This window comes from Coregonus clupeaformis, unplaced genomic scaffold, assembly GCF_020615455.1.
Source record: "Coregonus clupeaformis isolate EN_2021a unplaced genomic scaffold, ASM2061545v1 scaf0279, whole genome shotgun sequence".
Classification (NCBI taxonomy): Eukaryota; Metazoa; Chordata; class Actinopteri; order Salmoniformes; family Salmonidae; genus Coregonus; species Coregonus clupeaformis.
Window position 1 is genome coordinate 6,295 of NW_025533734.1, and position 20,317 is coordinate 26,611.

At 42.9% G+C, this 20,317-nt stretch overlaps 2 gene segments (V, D, J or C); both read right to left on the reverse strand.

Moving 5' to 3' along the window:
• Positions 1-244: 244 nt before the first annotated feature.
• LOC121580034 lies at positions 245-1,170 on the reverse strand. The segment is given in 2 exon segments: positions 245-591; positions 1,162-1,170. Coding segments are annotated over 2 exon segments (321 nt in total).
• A 6,999-nt stretch (positions 1,171-8,169) lies between these two features.
• LOC121579044 lies at positions 8,170-10,261 on the reverse strand. The segment is given in 3 exon segments: positions 8,170-8,758; positions 9,966-10,064; positions 10,252-10,261. Coding segments are annotated over 3 exon segments (426 nt in total).
• Positions 10,262-20,317: the final 10,056 nt, after the last annotated feature.

A 20,317-nucleotide genomic window follows, 5' to 3' on the forward strand; every position in this document is an offset into this window, starting at 1 on the left:
AAAAATATGCATTTCAAAAAGAAATATTTATTTTAATCCATTATCACACAATCAAAGCATCAAAGCAAACATGATAGTGAATAAAAGCAGATCACATCAAATCTAAAACTAACACAATCTCAATCTACAGAATCGATTGACACATGAATTCAAGCCAAGCCCCCTGTTAGTCTACACCAGGGTGATCTCTAAATCAGAGAATTACTGATTTTAGAACAAAGCTAGTCAAAGCAGAGGAACCAGCCCCCTCTCTCCACAGGGCTGTGTGACTGAGGGGTCCTACCCAGAACAGTCAGCCCTCCTCAGGGTCTTGGTGACTGGAGTCTGGGATTTCTGCTGGGCTTCACAGGTCACCTCTCCTGCCTTGGTCCACTCCTGGGCAGTGAGAGTCAGTGTGCTGCTCCAGCTGTACAGGCCGTCCTTCTCCTGGACCCCGGGACTGGCCTCCTGCTTCTTGCTGGTCCCATCCACTTTCCAGCTCATGGTCCAGTCTGAGGGGAAGCCCTTGTTGGCCAGACACGTCAGTGTGGCTGTTGTTGTACTGGACAGCTCCTCACTAGAGGGGGGAAGGACGGGTTTGGGAACTGTTACCTGGAAGAAACATAACACATCAACTACATCAAAACAAAGTACTTTGGAAATGACTTCTAAAACTTAGATTAGATTGCTAAAAGACGTGAAGAAACCCAAACATTAGTATGATAGGAAAGCAGATTACAAGTATAAAGTATACAAGCAGAAAGCATACAAGTATGACGTGTTTAACTTTAGCATTATTTTGGCATAAATATATTTTTTTAGGATCGTTTCTCATCAGAATACTCATATTTGTAGTATTTTGCAGAATCCAAGAGGTTGGATACAAATAACAGAGACCCTTTCTGGCTATCATGAACACAATGCACTGATGACTACAATAACAACTATTATAGTTATCATACCAGAATAAGAGTTATATAGTCTGCAATCATACAAATAAAACATACAAAAAAATGCCCGCAATTTAACATTTTGATTAAATAAACTGTTGAAAGAAGGCTCTTTCAAAATCAATATATAACAATATTTTTGGAAAGTAAATTATCTCAAATCTAAATGTTTTAATAGAGATTAAAGAGTTTAAGAAAAAAAATGGAATCAGACAAACATCAAGAAACTTACTTCCAACATCTAGTCTGGTGCCGCTACCAAAAGTGTACCACAGTGATATAACCCCTATAACTGCTTGTACAAAAACCTCCTGACCATTGGGCAAGCTGAATAATATTTTTTTTTAGACTGTGGTATAAATCATGAGCACATATGAATACTGGCCAAATATAATGTTATATTCTTCATTTGAAATAGTTTTTTGATTGAATGAAAAACATTATAGTTTTATTATAAAATAGAAAGGTATAAAACAAACCCAAACATTTTAGAGAAATGTTCACTAACTGATTTGAGGAACATACATAAGAGTCCAAGCATGAGTGAAGTGACAGTTAGAGCTGTATTCAATCTGTATCGCTGAAGCCTTTAAATTTCAATTGGGCTTTAGCGCTGAACTTCAGCAATACGGATTGAATAGAGCCCTTCATCTGAAATAAAAGTTGTATCGTTGAAGTGTTACAGATTGCCGGATAGAAACGTCAAGATAATTTTTGATTGAGCTGACATATTACATTTACTTCACTTAGCAGATGCTCTTATCCAGAGGGACTTACAGGAGCAATAAGGGCCTTACTCAAGGGCACATCGACAGATTTTTCACCTAGTCGGCTCAGGGATTCGAACTAGCGACCTCTTAACCGCTAGGCTACCTGCCACCCCATATGCAGCGTTTACTGTGAATGCAGTCTCCGCTAACACAGGAACATTGCCTTTAAATTCCAATCACGCTGTAACGCTGAACTTCAGCAATACGGATTGAATAGACCCCTTCATCTTGATGCTTGTCATTTGCTTTCAAGTTGAAGTTGCTGTTGAATTCTAAAGCATATTATGTTAAAGAAAACTGATCTTAAATGGAATCTGATCTTGACAATGTGTTTTTCTTTTCTCAGTATCCCGAGGGCAGATCACTGTGACTCAGACTCCTGCAGTGAAAGCTCTCCTTTCAGGTCACATACTGCAGTTACTCTCCACTGCTGTAAAACCAGCAGTGATCCATTAAAGGCTCTGTGCAGTCAAAATTCAGTTTTTCTTGTGTATTATATAATATTGTACAACAGCTGATGAAACTAACACTGTAAAAGTATGAAAAAAATGGATCAGTGTTATTTCATGATTGTTCCTAGTTGAAAATATGATGTACTGTACATAGGACCTTCTAATTAGCACGTTTGCATTTGAGGGAGGTTCGGCTTTCCATGGTGACATTACCATGTAGCAAATTAGTTAATAGACCAATAACAAAGAGAGTTCCAAATCTCTCTGCCAATAACAGCTAGTTTTCCGTTTTCCTCTCCCCCACTCAGACCACTCTCAGACAGTCTTAGCTGCAGGGGCTGTGGAGGAGGACTAGACCAGCGATAGTGTTAGGGACTAGACCAGTGATAGTGTTGAGGACTAGACCAGTGATAGTACTGAGGACTAGACCAGTGATAGTGTTCAGGACTAGACCAGTGATAGTACTGAGGACTAGACCAGTGATTGTGTTCAGGACTAGACCAGTGATAGTGTTGAGGACTAGACCAGTGATAGTGTTGAGGACTAGACCAGTGATAGTGTTGAGGACTAGATCAGTGATAGTACTGAGGACTAGACCAGTGATAGTACTGAGGACTATACCAGTGATAGTACTGAGGACTAGACCAGTGATAGTGTTCAGGACTAGACCAGTGATAGTACCGAGGACTAGACCAGTGATAGTGTTGAGGACTAGACCAGTGATAGTGTTCAGGACTAGACACGTGATAGTACTGAGGACTAGACCATTGATAGTGTTGAGGACTAGACTAGTGATAGTGTTCAGGACTAGACCAGTGATAGTGTTCAGGACTAGACCAGTGATATTGTTCAGGACTAGACCAGTGATAGTGTTGAGGACTAGACCAGTGATAGTACTGAGGACTAGACCAGTGATAGTGTTCAGGACTAGACCAGTGATAGTGTTAGGGACTAGAACAGTGATAGTGTTGAGGACTAGACCAGTGATAGTGTTCAGGACTAGACCAGTGATAGTGTTAGGGACTAGAACAGTGATAGTGTTCAGGACTAGACCAGTGATAGTGTTGAGGACTAACCAGTGATAGTGTTGAGGACTAGACCAGTGATAGTGTTCAGGACTAGACCAGTGATAGTGTTAGGGACTAGACCAGTGATAGTGTTGAGGACTAGACCAGTGATAGTGTTCGGGACTAGACCAATGATAGTGTTGAGGACTAGACCAGTATTGGTGTTGAGGACTACAGTCTAGAGTATCATAGGTTCCCTCTATTATTTGACCGACCAACACCTAAAAATGAAAACAGTCACACAGTGGATGATATACACAGAGTGCACAAAACATTAGGAACATTCCATGACAGACTGACAAGGTGAATCCAGGTGAAAGCTGTGATCGCTTATTTATGTCACTTGATAAATCCACTTCAATCAGTGTAGATGAAGGGGAGGAGACAGGTTATAGAATGATTTCTAAGCCTTGAGACAATTAAGACATGGATTGTGTATGTGTGCCATTCAGAGAGTGAATGGGCAAGACAAAATATTGAAGTGCCTTTTAACGGGGTATGGTAGTAGGTGCCAGGCGCACCGGTTTGTGTGTCAAGAACTGCAACGCTGCTGGGTTTTTCACAGTCAACAGTTTCCCATGTGTATCAAGAATGGTCCACCACCCAAAGGACATTCAGCCAACGGCAGGCCAGTGGTCGAAAACGGGTAATTGATGAAAGAGGACAAAGGAGGCTGACATGAATTGTGCAGAGAAACAGACGGGCTACAGTTAGTCAACTGACAGACTAGTACAACATTGGTGACCAAAGACCCATAAAATAATGCACAACACATCGTACCTTGACACGAATGGGGTATGGCAGCCGACATCCTTACAAAGTTACACTTCTTTCAGCAAAAAAACAAGAAACTGAGTTTGCAGTGGGCTATGGAACGGAAATACTGGATACTGGAGAATTGGAAAAATATTGCTTGATCTGATGAATCCCTGTTCCTGCTGTTTCACGCTGATGGGAGGACTAGGGTATGGACAAAACCACATGAGTACATGCATCCAAAAAGCTGTGTATCAACGTTGGTGGTGTGATGGTGTGGGGTGTGTTTTCATGGCACACATTGGGCCCTTGATAAAAGTGGAGCAACGTTTAAATTGCCAATCAGGTGCATCCCTTCATGGCTGTGGGAAGCATTGGAGTCAACATGGGCCAGCATCCCTGTGGAAGGAACACTTTCGACACCTTATAGAGTCCATGACCTGACAAATTGAGTCTGCTCTGAGGGCAAAAGGGGGTGGAACTCAATATTAGGAAGGCGTATTTAGTCAGCCACCAATTGTGCAAGTTCTCCCACTTAAAAAGATGAGAGAGGCCTGTAATTTTCATCATAGGTACACGTCAACTATGACAGACAAAATGAGAAAGAAAATCCAGAAAATCACATTGTAGGATTTTTAATGAATTTATTTGCAAATTATGGTGGAAAATAAGTATTTGGTCAATAACAAAAGTTTCTCAATACTTTGTTATATACCCTTTGTTGGCAATGACACAGGTCAAACGTTTTCTGTAAGTCTTCACAAGGTTGTCACACACTGTTGCTGGTATTTTGGCCCATTCCTCCATGCAGATCTCCTCTAGAGCAGTGATGTTTTGGGGCTGTCGCTGGGCAACACGGACTTTCAACTCCCTCCAAAGATTTTCTATGGGGTTGAGATCTGGAGACTGGCTAGGCCACTCCAGGACCTTGAAATGCTTCTTACGAAGCCACTCCTTCGTTGCCCGGGCGGTGTGTTTGGGATCATTGTCATGCTGAAAGACCCAGCCACGTTTCATCTTCAATGCCCTTGCTGATGGAAGGAGGTTTTCACTCAAAATCTCACGATACATGGCCCCATTCATTCTTTCCTTTACACGGATCAGTCGTCCTGGTCCCTTTGCAGAAAAACAGCCCCAAAGCATGATGTTTCCACCCCCATGCTTCACAGTAGGTATGGTGTTCTTTGGATGCAACTCAGCATTCTTTGTCCTCCAAACACGACGAGTTGAGTTTTTACCAAAAAGTTCTATTTTGGTTTCATCTGACCATATGACATTCTCCCAATCCTCTTCTGGATCATCCAAATGCACTCTAGCAAACTTCAGACGGGCCTGGACATGTACTGGCTTAAGCAGGGGGACAGGTCTCGCACTGCAGGATTTGAGTCCCTGGCGGCGTAGTGTGTTACTGATGGTAGGCTTTGTTACTTTGGTCCCATCTCTCTGCAGGTCATTCACTATGTCCCCCCGTGTGGTTTTGGGATTTTTGCTCACCGTTCTTGTGATCATTTTGACCCGACGGGGTGAGAACTTGCGTGGAGCCCCAGATCGAGGGAGATTATCAGTGGTCTTGTATGTCTTCCATTTCCTAATAATTGCTCCCACAGTTGTTTCTTCAAACCAAGCTGCTTACCTATTGCAGATTCAGTCTTCCCAGCCTGGTGCAGGTCTACAATTTTGTTTCTGGTATCCTTTGACAGCTCTTTGGTCTTGGCCATAGTGGAGTTTGGAGTGTGACTGTTTGAGTTTGTGGACAGGTGTCTTTTATACTGATAACAAGTTCAAACAGGTGCCATTAATACAGGTAATGAGTGGAGGACAGAGGAGCCTCTTAAAGAAGAAGTTACAGGTCTGTGAGAGCCAGAAATCTTGCTTGTTTGTAGGTGACCAAATACTTATTTTCCACCATAATTTGCAAATAAATTCATAAAAAATCCTACAATGTGATTTTCTAGATTTTTTTTTCTCAATTTGTCTGTCATAGTTGACGTGTACCTATTATGAAAATTACAGGCCTCTCTCATCTTTTTAAGTGGGAGAACTTGCACAATTGGTGGCTGACTAAATACATTTTTCCCCCACTGTATATTACCAAATGAGGCATACATTATCTGCCTTGCTCCAGGAGTCCCATTTGCATAGAGAGGACACTTTGCATTGGCAGCACATGCTTCAGTGGTCTGGGAGTGTTTATATCCCTGTGATTTTAACACTTCATGACTGAGAGCTGTCCTTCATGACAACAGACTCCACAACAACCATGACTTTTATCACCATCTTTATCTGGATATTTGCCCTCTGTCTCCAAGGTAATATATTTTACAGAAAATTACCCGGACAATTGCGCTATATAACCTCATTACAGTTTAATTTCATATGCTACATGGAAAAATGTATTAACAATTGAATGCTCTTTCTACATGACATCTCTGTTTCAGAATCCAGAGGTCAGTTCACTGTGACTCAGACTCCTGCAGTGAAAGCTGTTCTACCAGGACAGACAGTCTCTTTGAACTGTAAAACCAGCAGTGATGTCTATAGCAATAACCTTCTAGCCTGGTATCAACAGAAACCTGGAGGAGCTCCTAAACTCCTTATTTACTATGCTACAACACTTCAGTCTGGGACTCCATCTAGATTCAGTGGTAGTGGAACTCATAGTGACTTCACTCTGACCATCAGTGGAGTCCAGGCTGAAGATGCAGGAGATTACTACTGTCAGAGTTGGCACTATCCCAACAGTGTCTGGGTGTTCACACAGTGATACAGAGCCGTACAAAAACCTCCCTCAGTCAGACTGCACAGTGACTGTACTGCTACAGCTGGGACCTACTGCAGGTGCTGAGGGGGAAGAGACAGTGACATGGAACACTAGATGAGGTCAACTGTGACATGTGACAATATGGTTAGAAAGCAATCATTCAGTTCACATGACCATCATCATCATCATTAACATCATCATCATGGTTTTAACTTGTTATATTTGTCATGGCCTTTAAGTGTGTATAACATTTATTTGAAGTTTTGAAACACATTACCTGTCAATATGTAAAGCAAGATCTACAGATGTAAAACAAAAGGTGTTCTAGCCTCAACATTACTTCAAAGTTACAATCACTTCAGCCCCCCAAAACAAGTCCCAAAATGGACCTCAACCAAATGTCTGATTTAAATTGTGATCTTCTACCATTATATTAACTGTTTTCATGAGCAGGTTACTGACTGTTAGATCTGTGAATGAGACATGATGTTGGATTCAAACATGAGACACATGTACACTACATACACTATCTATGTAAAGTATAATATCAATTTTATCTGTCATTAATTACATGGTGGCATATCTGTTATGAGTCCCTCCCTGAATCCACCATAGAGGTTAAAACCAGTCCACTCCCTCACATCTGGCCCAGTCCAGGGTATTACAGGCAGTGAAACTGTTCAACTACTAGACTGGTATCTGTGGGAGTGAAACTGAGATTTACATAGACAGGGCTGGGTGGTTCTGCTTGTCCCAGAATAGAGCATCACTGTCAACAGATGTTCATTCTGTCCCCAGGGGGTTGGAGGTAGAGAAGACTGTCACTACACTATATAGCAGCGTTTCTCAAACTCGGTCCTCTGGACCCCAAGGGGTGCAAGTTTTGGTTTTTGCCCTAGGTTTACACAGCTGATAAAAAAAGAAACAACTAATCATCGAGCTTTGATCATTTGAATCAGCTGTATAGTGTTAGGGCAAAAAACTAAACGTGCATCCCTTGGGGTCCCGAGAACCGAGCTTGGGAAACAATGCTATATCTTGAAGTAGTGGCACTTGTAATATTTGTAATTTTTTAAAATATATTTAGCTTCGAATCACAGCCTATAACACACGTGAGAGTCCAAGATATCGGTTGACTGTTTGATAGTTCTTATTTTATTACTGTAAAGTCTGTCAAGTCAAACATGTCTGACACAGACTCAGTATCCTGATGAATGAAGACAGCCAACTACTACCATGGCAGAACCTCTTCTATTATATCATAGTATATTGTGATAGTATTAAATACTGGTCAATTATGATGTTAGAGTGAGTTTTAGTCTTGACAATTTTTAAAGACACCATTATATCAGCCTTACTGAATACATATTTTTCCAGAATATTGCAAATATACACTATCTATGATCCAGTTTATTAATAAAAACAACAGAAATATGCATTCCAAAAAGAAATCTTTATTTTAATCCATTATCACACAATCGAAGCATCAAAGCAAACATGATAGTGAATAAAAGCAGATTACATCAAATCTAAAACGAACAAAATCTCAATCTACAGAATGGATTGACACATGAACTCAAGCCTAGCCCCCTGTTAGTCCACACCAGAGTGATCTCTAAATCAGAGAACGACTGATTTTAGAACAAAGTAAGTCAAAGCAGAGGAACCAGCATCCTCTCTCCACAGGGGTGTGTGACTGAGGGGTCCTACCCAGAACAGTCAGCCCTCCTCAGGGTCTTGGTGACTGGAGTCTGTGATTTCTGCTGGGCTTCACAGGTCACCTCTCCTGCCTTGGTCCACTCCTGGGCAGTGAGAGTCAGTGTGCTGCTCCAGCTGTACAGGCCGTCCTTCTCCAGGACCCCGGGACTGGCCTCCTGCTTCTTGCTGGTCCCGTCCACTTTCCAGCTCATGGTCCAGTCTGAGGGGAAGCCCTTGTTGGCCAGACACGTCAGTGTGGCTGTTGTTGTACTGGACAGCTCCTCACTAGAGGGGGGCAGGATGGTGAGGGTGGGGACTCTGTTACCTGGAACAAACAGAACACATCAACTAAGTAACTACATCAAGTACAGTTACAGTAAGAGATTATCTTCAGCAAAGGACACATCAAAATAAAGTGAATTGGAAATGCCTTCTAAATATGAATGTAAAAGTTAGATTGGTAAAAGATGTGGATAAACACAAACTGTAATATGATAAAGCAGATTAATGAACCGAACAAGTATTAAATAAGTAGAGTTACAAGTCATACAGCATCAGTTATACATGTCATACAGATATTATTTAGGAATGGATCTGATCAGAATACCCTTGCCATATTCATAGTATTTGCAGAATTTGAGCATAGATTGGTTTTAATCACATATCAACCATGTTAGTTCATGAAGTTGGTTACAAACATAACTGAGACCCTTTCTCTTCACACTAACAGTGAAGGCTACCATGAACTCAATGCAACAATAATGAATACTATATCCAATACTATTAAATAGTCATCATACCAGAATTAAGAGTTATAGTCTGCAATCATACAAATCAGACATACAAATAAACCTGCAATTTAACATTTTGATTAAATAAAATGTTATTTGAAAGAAGGCTCAGTAATAAGCAATTAAAACATTTTGAAAATCTAAAATCACAATATTTTCATAGAGACAGAGTGTAAGAATAACATACTTAATAAGTGTAATCAGAAAGAAATATCAAGAGAGCTTGTTACTTACTTCCAACATCTAGTCTGGTGCCGCTACCAAAAGTGTACCACAGTGATACAATCCCTATTACTGATCGTACAAAAACCTCCTGAACATTGGCCAAGCTGAATTTCTTTGGACTGTGGTTTAAATAATTGACTCTAATATGGTATGAATACTTGCCAAAGATGATTTTATCTTGTTCATTTGAAATAAAGTATTTTTTGTTTTTTTTGCCCCCAAAATAGCAAAACCTGTTTATTGAACATTTCCTACAAGGTACAGTATGTTTATTCATACACCTAATCAAATGTAGGCTAATCACTCTCATCGTTTAAAGGCAGGTCAAATTTAATTAGATGTAATGACATACTAATTAAAATTGGCCATATTATGTGTAGGCTTTGCATTATTCCCCCCAAAATCATGTAAAAAAAAGTACGTTAAAAAATTCTCAATATCGAGGCTAGATTTATAGAGATATTGAAACACAACATCAAAAGCTGAATAAAACAATTAATTTTGTTGTTTACTTACTTCCAACATCAAGTCTGGTGCCGCTACCAAAAGTCAACCACAGTGATACAATCCCTGTTACTGCTGGTACAAAAACCTCTCTGTGTTGTGATGCTGCAGCTGTTACAGTGAAGATCACTCATAAAGAATCATAATCAACACAAATACACTTTAACATCTTCCAGGTAAAACAAACACTTTATATAAGCTGTTTCTAGATAATACAAATATGTATTGTATCTTCAATCCAGATATTAGTATTTCTTCCTTCTTCTGTGTATCAGGTGTTCTCCTAGTCTGTAGGTACAGTCCAGCATTAGATCCAGTGTTGCTAGTATTCCTCCATATTGTCCATATGAAAGACAACAGCAGCAGCAGTATTGATAGTGATCCATGTTGTATATTCCTTTATTAAAGATGTTGATCTCAGATTTAACAGTGGTGGTAAAGTCACAGAGGACAGACAACACTACCAGAGGAATCCTACCAGCTTTAGCTTAGAGAAGTGTTCACTAACTGATTAGAGGAATTTACATAAGAGACCAAGCATGAGTGAACAGACAGTTCATTATATCTGATCATCATCAGAATAAAAATAAATGGTGGTGTGACATAAAAGTTGCCATACATTAGTTATTTGAGTAAAAATGTGCTGTTTGGTGTTATTAAAGGGAAGGCAGGTAGCTAGCGGTTAGAGTGTTGGCGTAGTAACCAAAAGGTTGCTAGTTCAGATCCACAGGCCGACACTGTGAAACATCTGTCGATGTGCCCTTTAGCAAGACACTTAACCCTAATTGCTCCAGGGTCGCGTTTATAATGGCAGATGCTGGCCGTGACCCCACTCTCCGAGGATGTCTCAGGGGGAGTTGAGATATCCCCCCCAAAAAACTTGTCCAATTCCCGTATAATACACATGTGTGTAATAGGACAAATATATGCACCCACCTAATTACTATTATTAGAAAAGCAAGCTCATGCAGGACAAAATATATTCTAACGATGGGAGCCTACTTGGAACTGAAATAGATTTGAAACTCTCATTTGCATAATGCATCTGCCCCACTGCTCTAATAGTGTTTATAGCCTGTGAGTTTAACACTTCATGACTGAGAGCTGTCCTTCATGACAACAGAACCCACAACAACCATGACTTTTATCACCATCTTCATCTGGACACTTGCTTTCTGCTTTCAAGGTTACACTTTTCAGAATTTACTGTTGAAAATATATTAAATCTACACCATTGAAATGTATATCAATGTTAATATTTCTATTCAGAACTATTGATTACTATATGTAATATTTTATTCATATAATTTTTTTAATTCTATTTTTCAGAATCCAGAGGACAGATCACTGTGACTCAGACTCCTGCAGTGCACGCTGTTCTCCCAGAACAGACAGTCATTATTGACTGTAAAACCAGCAGCGATGTGGTTGGTAATAACTACCTAGCCTGGTATCAACAGAAACCTGGAGGAGCTCCTAAACTCCTTATTTACCAAGCTACAACACTTCAGTCTGGGACTCCATCTAGATTCAGTGGTAGTGGAACTCATAGTGACTTCACTCTGACCATCAGTGGAGTCCAGGCTGAAGATGCAGGAGATTACTACTGTCAGAGTTTACACTACATCAATAGTAAATATGTGTTCACACAGTGATACAGAGCCATACATAAACCTCCCTCAGTCAGACTGCACAGAGACTGTACTGCTACAGCTGGGACCTACTGCAGGTGCTGAGGGGAGGAGATGATCCAGTACAATGACACAGTGTGTAGTAGAGCTGAACAACAATAGAGTCAAACTAGAGCTATGTCTAGAAGACCTTAGATCATAACTGATCACTAAATGTTTCTCCTGACCATTAACTACATGTTGACTCTGTTGAGTAACTCAAGGAAAACCATCATCCAATCTGAAAAGAGATGATGTGCAATGATCAAAACCCCTAAAGATGACCTGTGTTTTGAATAGCTAGAATTTAATTAACATGATTCAAACACATACAATAAAGCCCACAAACATTACCCATACATCCTCCTTTACACTGCTGTGGTAGTTCCAGAGAGCAGCAGGTGAAGCAGGAGACTGGAGACGTCAGAGCTCTGGAGATCTCCCCTTTAGAGCTGTCATTCAGTGGCATCACACGGGCCACACACAGACTGCAGTTACTGACCCTGACCACTGGAGGGAGACAGAAAACAGAGTGTCTGGTCTAATAACACATAAATAACGATGTGCTCCATTTGTAGATGCCTATAATCATTATATCAGTCCCCATTCATCACTTATATCAGTGATTACATAGCTATCATGTTTCTACATCACATCACACAAGATTTATTAATAAGTCTGATTTTCAGGAAGACTATTCAAGCAAAAGGCCTGATTGGGTGTGGTATATGGCCAATATACCACGGCTAAGGGCTCTACTTATGCACGACGCAACGCGGAGTAACTAGGCATAGCCCTTAACTGTGGTATATTGGCCATATATCACAAACCCCTGAGGAGCTTTATTGCTATTATAAACTGGTTACCAACGTATATAGAGCAATAAAAATAAATGTTTTGTCATACCTGTGGTACACGGTCTCAAATACCACGTCTGTCAACCAATTAGCATTAAAGGCTCGAACCACCAAGTTTATAATGACATATAAAACACTTTGCTTTGAGATGATAAAACATGATTGTAAGCCACTTAAACAAACTAAGGTTCTGTCAAAGCTTAACCTCTCTCCTGCCACGCCTGTCTGGAACCTTCCAGAACCTGCCCAGCATTTGATTGAGCCCAGATGAGGCTTGTTAACCAATCAAGGCCATGATTGGCTGGACAATCAGCCTCAACCTTTAAAATGCTTCTGTTCACACAGATCCCTTCAACGGCCAGTTGTTTTGAACGAGTGCGGAGGAGGACGAGGGGTCGACATTCTGTTGGATGGGAAAAGGAAGAAAGGGAAACATATTCTGAATAAATATATAGTGAGGGATTATACTCGTCTTCTGGAAGATCTGGTGAAGGAGAAGATGATGGACTAGAAAAAAAGGAGGGACATGGAATATGTTTAGAGTAAATATGCAATGGAGGATCGCACAGAACTTTTGGAAGAGCTTGAGGAAGCAATATATCAGTCCCCATTCAGCACTTATATCAGAAATGATATCAGTGATTACATAGGTATCATGTTTCTACATCACATCACACAACATTTACTAATAAAGTCTGACTGTCCTAGAATAATATTTACATATAAGACACTTTGCATTGGCAGCACATGCTTTAGTGGTCTCGGAGTGTTTATATCCCTGTGAGTTTAACACTTCATATCTGAGAGCTGTCCTTCATGACAACAGAACCCACAACAACCATTACTTTTATCACCATCTTCATCTGGACACTTGCTTTCTGCTTTCAAGGTTACCATTTTCAGAATTTGTTGTTGAACAATTATTTAATCTACACAAATATAATGTATATTCATGTAAATATTTTATTCAGAACAATTGCTTAATATATGTGATATTTTTCAGAATCCAGAGGACAGATCACTGTGACTCAGACTCCTGCAGTGAAAACTTTTCTCCTATGACAGACAGTCTCTCTGAACTGTAAAACATGCAGTAATGTGTATCAAGCAGGTTACTCTGATGCCCGTCTTGCCTGGTATCAACAGAAACCTGGAGGAACTCATGAACTCCTTATTTACCATACTAAAACACTCCATCTAGATGCAGTGGCAGTGGAACTCATAGTGTCTTCACTCTGACCATCAGTGGAGTCCAGGCTGAAGATGCAGGAGATTACTACTGTCAGAGTTTCCACTACCCCAACAGTGTCTGGGTGTTCACAGATACAAAAACCTCCCTCAGTCACACTGCACAGTGACTGTACTGCTACAGCTGGGACCTACTGCAGGTGCTGAGGGGGATGACACTGACATGGAACACTGATCAGTAGAGGTCAACTTTGAAAATGGTTAGAAAGTGTCATCAACATCATCATCATGGTTGTAACTTGTTATATTGTCATGAACTGAAAGTGTATATAAAATGTATTAGAAGTTTTGGAACACATTACCAGTCCATATGCAGAGTAAGATCTACTGAAGTAAAAAGAAAAGTAATGTTAATTCAGCATAGACAGGGCTGGGTGGTTCTGCTTGTCCCAGAATAGAGCAGCACTGTCACCAGATATTCACTCTGTTCCCAGGGGGATGGAGGTAGAGAAGACCAGGGGAAATATAATGGAGAGGTGTAGACCACACATTGTTGAAAACCATTGCAAAAATATATAATTTAATAAAATCATGTTAGGAATTAAACATCATAAATATATATGTTATGGAAAGTAACTGTTTAGTAGTGTGAGTTCTGAGAGCAGATCTTAGAGGTTTATTATCAAATATCACTAATTATTATAACTGGTATTGGTGCTACAGTATAACAGGATCATTCAGTTCTAGAAATGATTGCAGAGTATTTGTTGGATCAGATGCCCTTTTAATTATGTTTGAAAACATGAGAGTAGCTATATGCTACAATGCTGAAATTATAAAAGAAGCTGATTGATCTAAATTAGTATGAAGTGTTCTGCCTATTCATGTGATAGTGATCACTGGAATGATGATTAAATCAATTATTGGATTATTTTCTAATCAAAGCAAGCTTTATTTGAACTCAGAGGCAAGAAGACATGTACAACATAATCTCAAAATACTTCATTTAGCACACAGCACTACTGATATTATTCACTATTATACTGTAACATTCAGCTCTAAAACACTGATGTTTCCAGAACTAGCATCATGTGGGGATTCTCTAGAACCCTACAATTGCTTCTCCGGTCTCTAGACACTATATTGACTTTTCCTGAAGGCGGCTGAATCACTGGTGTCGTCGTCGTGCAGGTGTACACCTGTCCATCTTCCCAGCGTGCCTTGCTCAGGGTCCGGGTGCTACTGCGGCTGAAGTGGCCACCCTTCTCTTCTTCTGTGGTGGTCAGGACCCCATCCTTGACCTCCGCCCCATCCACCTCCCAGCTCACCATCGCCCCCTGGGGGGAGTTCACTCTCAGCAGGCAGGCCTGTTTGGCCGAGCCCCCGGAGAGTTACTCAGAGGACAGGAGGGAGCAGAGACACTGTGTGCCTGACAGAGGGAAGAGCTGGAGAAGAGGAGAGATGATAGAGGAGAGTCAGCTACTACTACTATTGTATAATGGAATATATTAGGAGAGGAGAGGAGAGGAGAGGAGAGGAGAGGAGAGGAGAGGAGAGGAGAGGAGAGGATACACACAGGATAAACAACTAGCTACAGTACTGAGAACAACCGACAACAACAAAACACTTAATCTATAAAGATAAAGGCAAAAATAAACTCTGAAAACATTTCTAGACAAAACAATTCATCAGATAAATGTATGTTACATTCATGCTCTACAGTTTAGCACACCAAAAGCAACAAAACACTAGGAGGGGGTTTCCTGGACACAGATGAAGCATTGTCCTAGACTAAAAGCTCTTTCAATGAAGATTATCCAATTGAGTTTGCTTTTCAGTCCAGGACTAAGCTTAATGTGTCTGGCAAACTGCCCCTAAGTCTACAAAGACATGCAGTAAACAGATACACTACTTTACCTCATCAGGTATATGCTTAAACATTACAAAGCACAACTGATCATGACCTGGGGTTGTATATCCACAGCCTATTAAGGCTGAACGCATGTCATGTATGGTAAAATCAGCATCCAAAGAAGAGTCAACAGTATCCCTTTCTTATACACATTAACATGAGCATTTGAAATCTCACACCTACATTGCTTTTATACTTCATCCAAAGTAACCCCACTATGTACACTAGCAAATGTCTTCCCCAACAAGTCAGCTTTTTCTTTATAATTTTTTGACCCACAACCAAAACTGGAATTCGAGTGGACTTGCTTCTTCCGGTCATCTTCTTCAACATAGACCATACATCCCCCAGCTCAGTACCCCTGCCTATTGTAGAGCAGAACTGCCTCCATGCATTTCTCTTGACAGACTTAATGACCCTACGTACTAACGCTCTCTTCCTTTGGAAATCAATTAGATTCTCAGGAGTCATAGAACCTACGCAACACTCTGTAAGCCCTATTTCTTTCTCTAATAGCCACAGTGCACTCTTCAGTCCACCATGGAAACACCTTCCTTTTCTCAGCCACTTCACTCTCTGGTACATACACATTTGTAGCACTCAAAATCAGTGATGTCACAGAGAAAGCACATACATCAACCAGCCTCTCTAAAGACAACTGTCCAACATTTAAGCAATGATCACCAAATTGTCCCAGTCTGCATTATGAAAGCACCATCATCTGAACTATACCCTATCTGGAGTGGTAACATCAAAGTTCATGGTACACGAAATTGGGAAATTACCACTTCCAACAGTAGAATCATCCATTCCATTCACACATAGATGCAATAGAGTTATAAGCCAGCGAGGTCCAGGCAGGATGTAACCCCTCTAACAACATAAACTCTTGTACCACATCCATCGTTAAGACATATGCTCTTGTTTCCATCATATCTTCCACAATAGTACCATCAGCATCTGTATGTGTGCTTCCCCATAAACTATTATGTGCATTAAAGTTGCAGCACCATATCTCTCTAGAGCCCATTTCTCCTGATATTTCATCAAACAACGCTACAGACAGTTGTAAAAATTGTGCAACTTAATATTACTACCTGCAATGTATATTTCCACCATCACACATTCATATTCAGATGGGACAGGTATATTGCGATATACAAGACCTACTCTTATGAACATAGTACAAATACCACCCTGTCCAGTTGATCTATCGGATCTGATTGAACAATAACCAGGAACAATAAAATCAAGATGTGGTCTAAGCCACATCAGGTTTAATCTCTAAATCAATAATTGTCATGAGCACTCTCTCTCCCTGGTAGCAACATTAATTGCATTCAATTATCTTCCACTCTGCTCACCTCCCTCTCTCTACTCAGCCTAACTAGCTCCACCTGCCCTGCTCTGCTCTTGTTACCTGGCCAGCTGCACTGCATTTCCCACTCACCATCCTCACCTTGCCTCACTCTGTTCTAATTACTCTGCCAGCTGAACTGCATTTCCCACTACCTCTCCCAGTATATCAAGCCCTGGTTTTCAGCCAAGCCCTGTCAGATCGTCTTCAAACCCGGACCAGTAACCTGCCTGTCTGCGCTCTGACTCCTGTTTGTGATACCGATCCTTTCTTGACTGCCTCCTTGTTCTACTGCCCCGTCTATCCCAACCTGCCTTCTGGACCTCGACTACTCTCCGATCTTCAGCCCCTCCGGTCTCCGACCACCAGATGAGCGTGCCCAGACGTTTCACCACCCTCAGCCCGATACGCCGCTCCATCACTGGGGAACACACACACTAAGCACTTGGACTGGACACCCCCGGACATTTGGTGACCCCCGGAGCACAGGTACCCACAGGAGGACCCTGAAAGACCCCTGACACCCCTGGGACTCCTCTTCCCGCCTGTAACCTTGAATAAAGAACTCTGAATTTGAACTTGCGCTCTTGGGTCCTCTTCTGTTCGTGACAGAACGATCTGACCATCATGGACCCAGCGCACTCCCTGACCACGATGGAGGAAGAGCCAGAGAGGACTGCCCTACAGCGACTGGAACGCTCTGAGGGGAGACATAAATCGGATGGCTGGCGACATCGCTTCCCTTCTCCAGCTATTCAACCAGCAGCAACAACAGTTCCAACTGCAGCAACAACAGCTAGCCCAAGCCCTGCAACTACTCTCAAGCCCGGCTACTCCACCTGCACCCCCCTGGTCCTTTTGTTCCTGTACCACCGATACTCCTTCATCCCTCCGCTGGAGGTCCCAATGCTGCAGGCCCGGCAGTGCTGCCACCAGATCCCCACGCTCCTGAACCAAGGATTGGGAACCCGGAACGCTTTTGATGGCAACCAGAAGCAAGTAAGACCATTCTTGAGCAGCTGCCGAATCCAGTTTGCACTACAGCCCAGGACTTTCTCAACAGAGGGAGCCAAGGTGGGGTATGTCATCACACATCTCACCGGTCGAGCTCGGTTGTGGGGAACGGCGGAATTCGACCGGCAAACCCCAGCCTGTGCCTCCTTCAGTGCCTTTGAGGAGGAGATGTTAAAGGTCTTTGACCTAGGCTCGCCAACAGCCGAAGCGTCACAAGCTCTGCTCACCATCCGTCAGGGCAATCGGACAGTGGCAGACTTCTCCATTGACTTTCGTACCCTGGCCAGTCAAAGCTCGTTTAACCCAGAGGCACTGGTGCAAGCCTTCCTCCATAGCCTGGCGGACTATATCAAGGACGAGCTTGTTTCCCATGACCCGCCCCTCAACGCTTGATGCCGCCATTGACCTTGCCGCTCGCATTGACCGCCGTATACAGACCCGGGAGGAGGGAGAAGGGCCGTCTCAGTCAACCTGCCATCCGTACTCGGGTCGATACCGCTTCTGTCCAGCCCCTGCCTGTCAAGTCCCATAGCCAACTCAATCAGCCTGAGCCCATGGAGATTGGCCGTGCCTCTCTGACTCCCGAGGAGCGTCGGCGCCGTCTAAGCTCCAACCTTTGCCTCTACTGTGGTGGCGAGAATCACCGTGTCGCTACTTGTCCGGCAAAAGCCGCAGCTCACCAGGTGTAGGGGGAGATCCGGGTGAGCTCAACAAGCCTTCAGTCTCCCTCCATCCGAAAGACCCTGCTTCATCTCCGCCTTCAGCTTTCTGACAAGACTCATACATTGGCCGCCCTTGTGGATTCCGGAGCCGAAGCAAACATCATGGACCCTGAGCTTGCACAGCAACTGGGCGTGAACCATCATCAACTGACACAACCCATTCCTGCACGAGCCCTGGATGGGCATCATCTTGGCACTGTCACTCATATCTCCGCCCCTGTGACAATCCTGCTGTCAGGAAACCACCAGGAGTCCATCCAGTTTCACCTCCTACACTCACCTGGCCAACCACTCATTCTTGGATACCCGTGGCTCCGTCAGCACAACCCCCACATCGACTGGGAGACAGGAACAGTCCGTGAGTGGGGAAGGAGTTGTCACCAGACCTGTTTAAGGGGGGCCACCCTGCCCGTTCACCGGGAAGGATCTAGCGCTACCTCCGACATATCCAATGTTCCGGCCTGTTACCACAGCCTGAAAGAGGTGTTCAACAAATCCAAGGCGACATCTCTACCCCCACACAGACCCTATGACTGCGCGATTGATCTCCTGCCTGGCACAGCACCTCCCAAGGGTCGTCTGTATTCACTGTCAGCCCCGGAAAGAAAGGCCATGGAGGACTACATTAATGACTCTCTTGCCTCCGGGATAATTAGACCGTCGTCTTCCCCCGCAGGAGCGGGATTCTTCTTTGTCGGCAAGAAGGACGGTTCTCTTCGTCCATGCATAGATTACCGGGGTCTGAACGACATCACGGTTAAGAATCGCTACCCACTGCCCTTACTTTCGTCTGCCTTCGAACTGCTGCAGGGAGCCACTGTATTCACTAAGCTGGACCTTCGCAATGCCTACCATCTGGTGCGGATGAGGGAGGGAGACGAATGGAAGACAGCGTTCAACACACCTACCCGGCCACTATGAATATCTCGTCATGCCCTTCGGCCTCACCAATGCCCCAGCAGTTTTTCAAGCCCTAGTGAATGATATCCTCAGGGACATGCTAAATACGTTCGTATTTGTGTACCTTGACGATATTTTAATATTCTCAAAGACTCTGTCAGAACACACGCACCACGTCCGGTTGGTCCTGCGCCGCCTGCTGGAGAACTCTCTTTTCGTGAAGGCAGAGAAGTGCGAGTTCCATGCCAAGACCGTTTCATTCCTGGGGTATGTGGTGACCGAGGGCAGCATTCAGATGGATCTCACGAAGGTGTCGGCTGTCACTTCCTGGCCAGTTCCTGAGTCTCGGAAGAAGTTGCAACAGTTCCTGGGCTTTGCCAACTTTTATAGGAGATTCATCAGAAACTATAGCACAGTGGCTGCACCCTCACGGCGCTAACCAGCACTAAACAACCGTACCAATGGACATCAGCTGCTGATAAGGCCTTCAATATCCTCAAGACATGTTTCACTTCTGCTCCCATCCTCCAGATGCCAGATGCAGCAAGGCAGTTTGTGGTGGAGGTAGATGCTTCGGACGTGGGAGTGGGTGCAGTGCTTTCTCAAAGAGCAGCTGAGGATGGCAAGATGCACCCCTGTGCCTTCTACTCCCGTCGGCTAACCCCTGCCGAATGCAACTACGACATTGGGAACCGCGAGCTGTTGGCTGTCAAGCTCGCCCTTGAAGAATGGCGGCACTGGTTA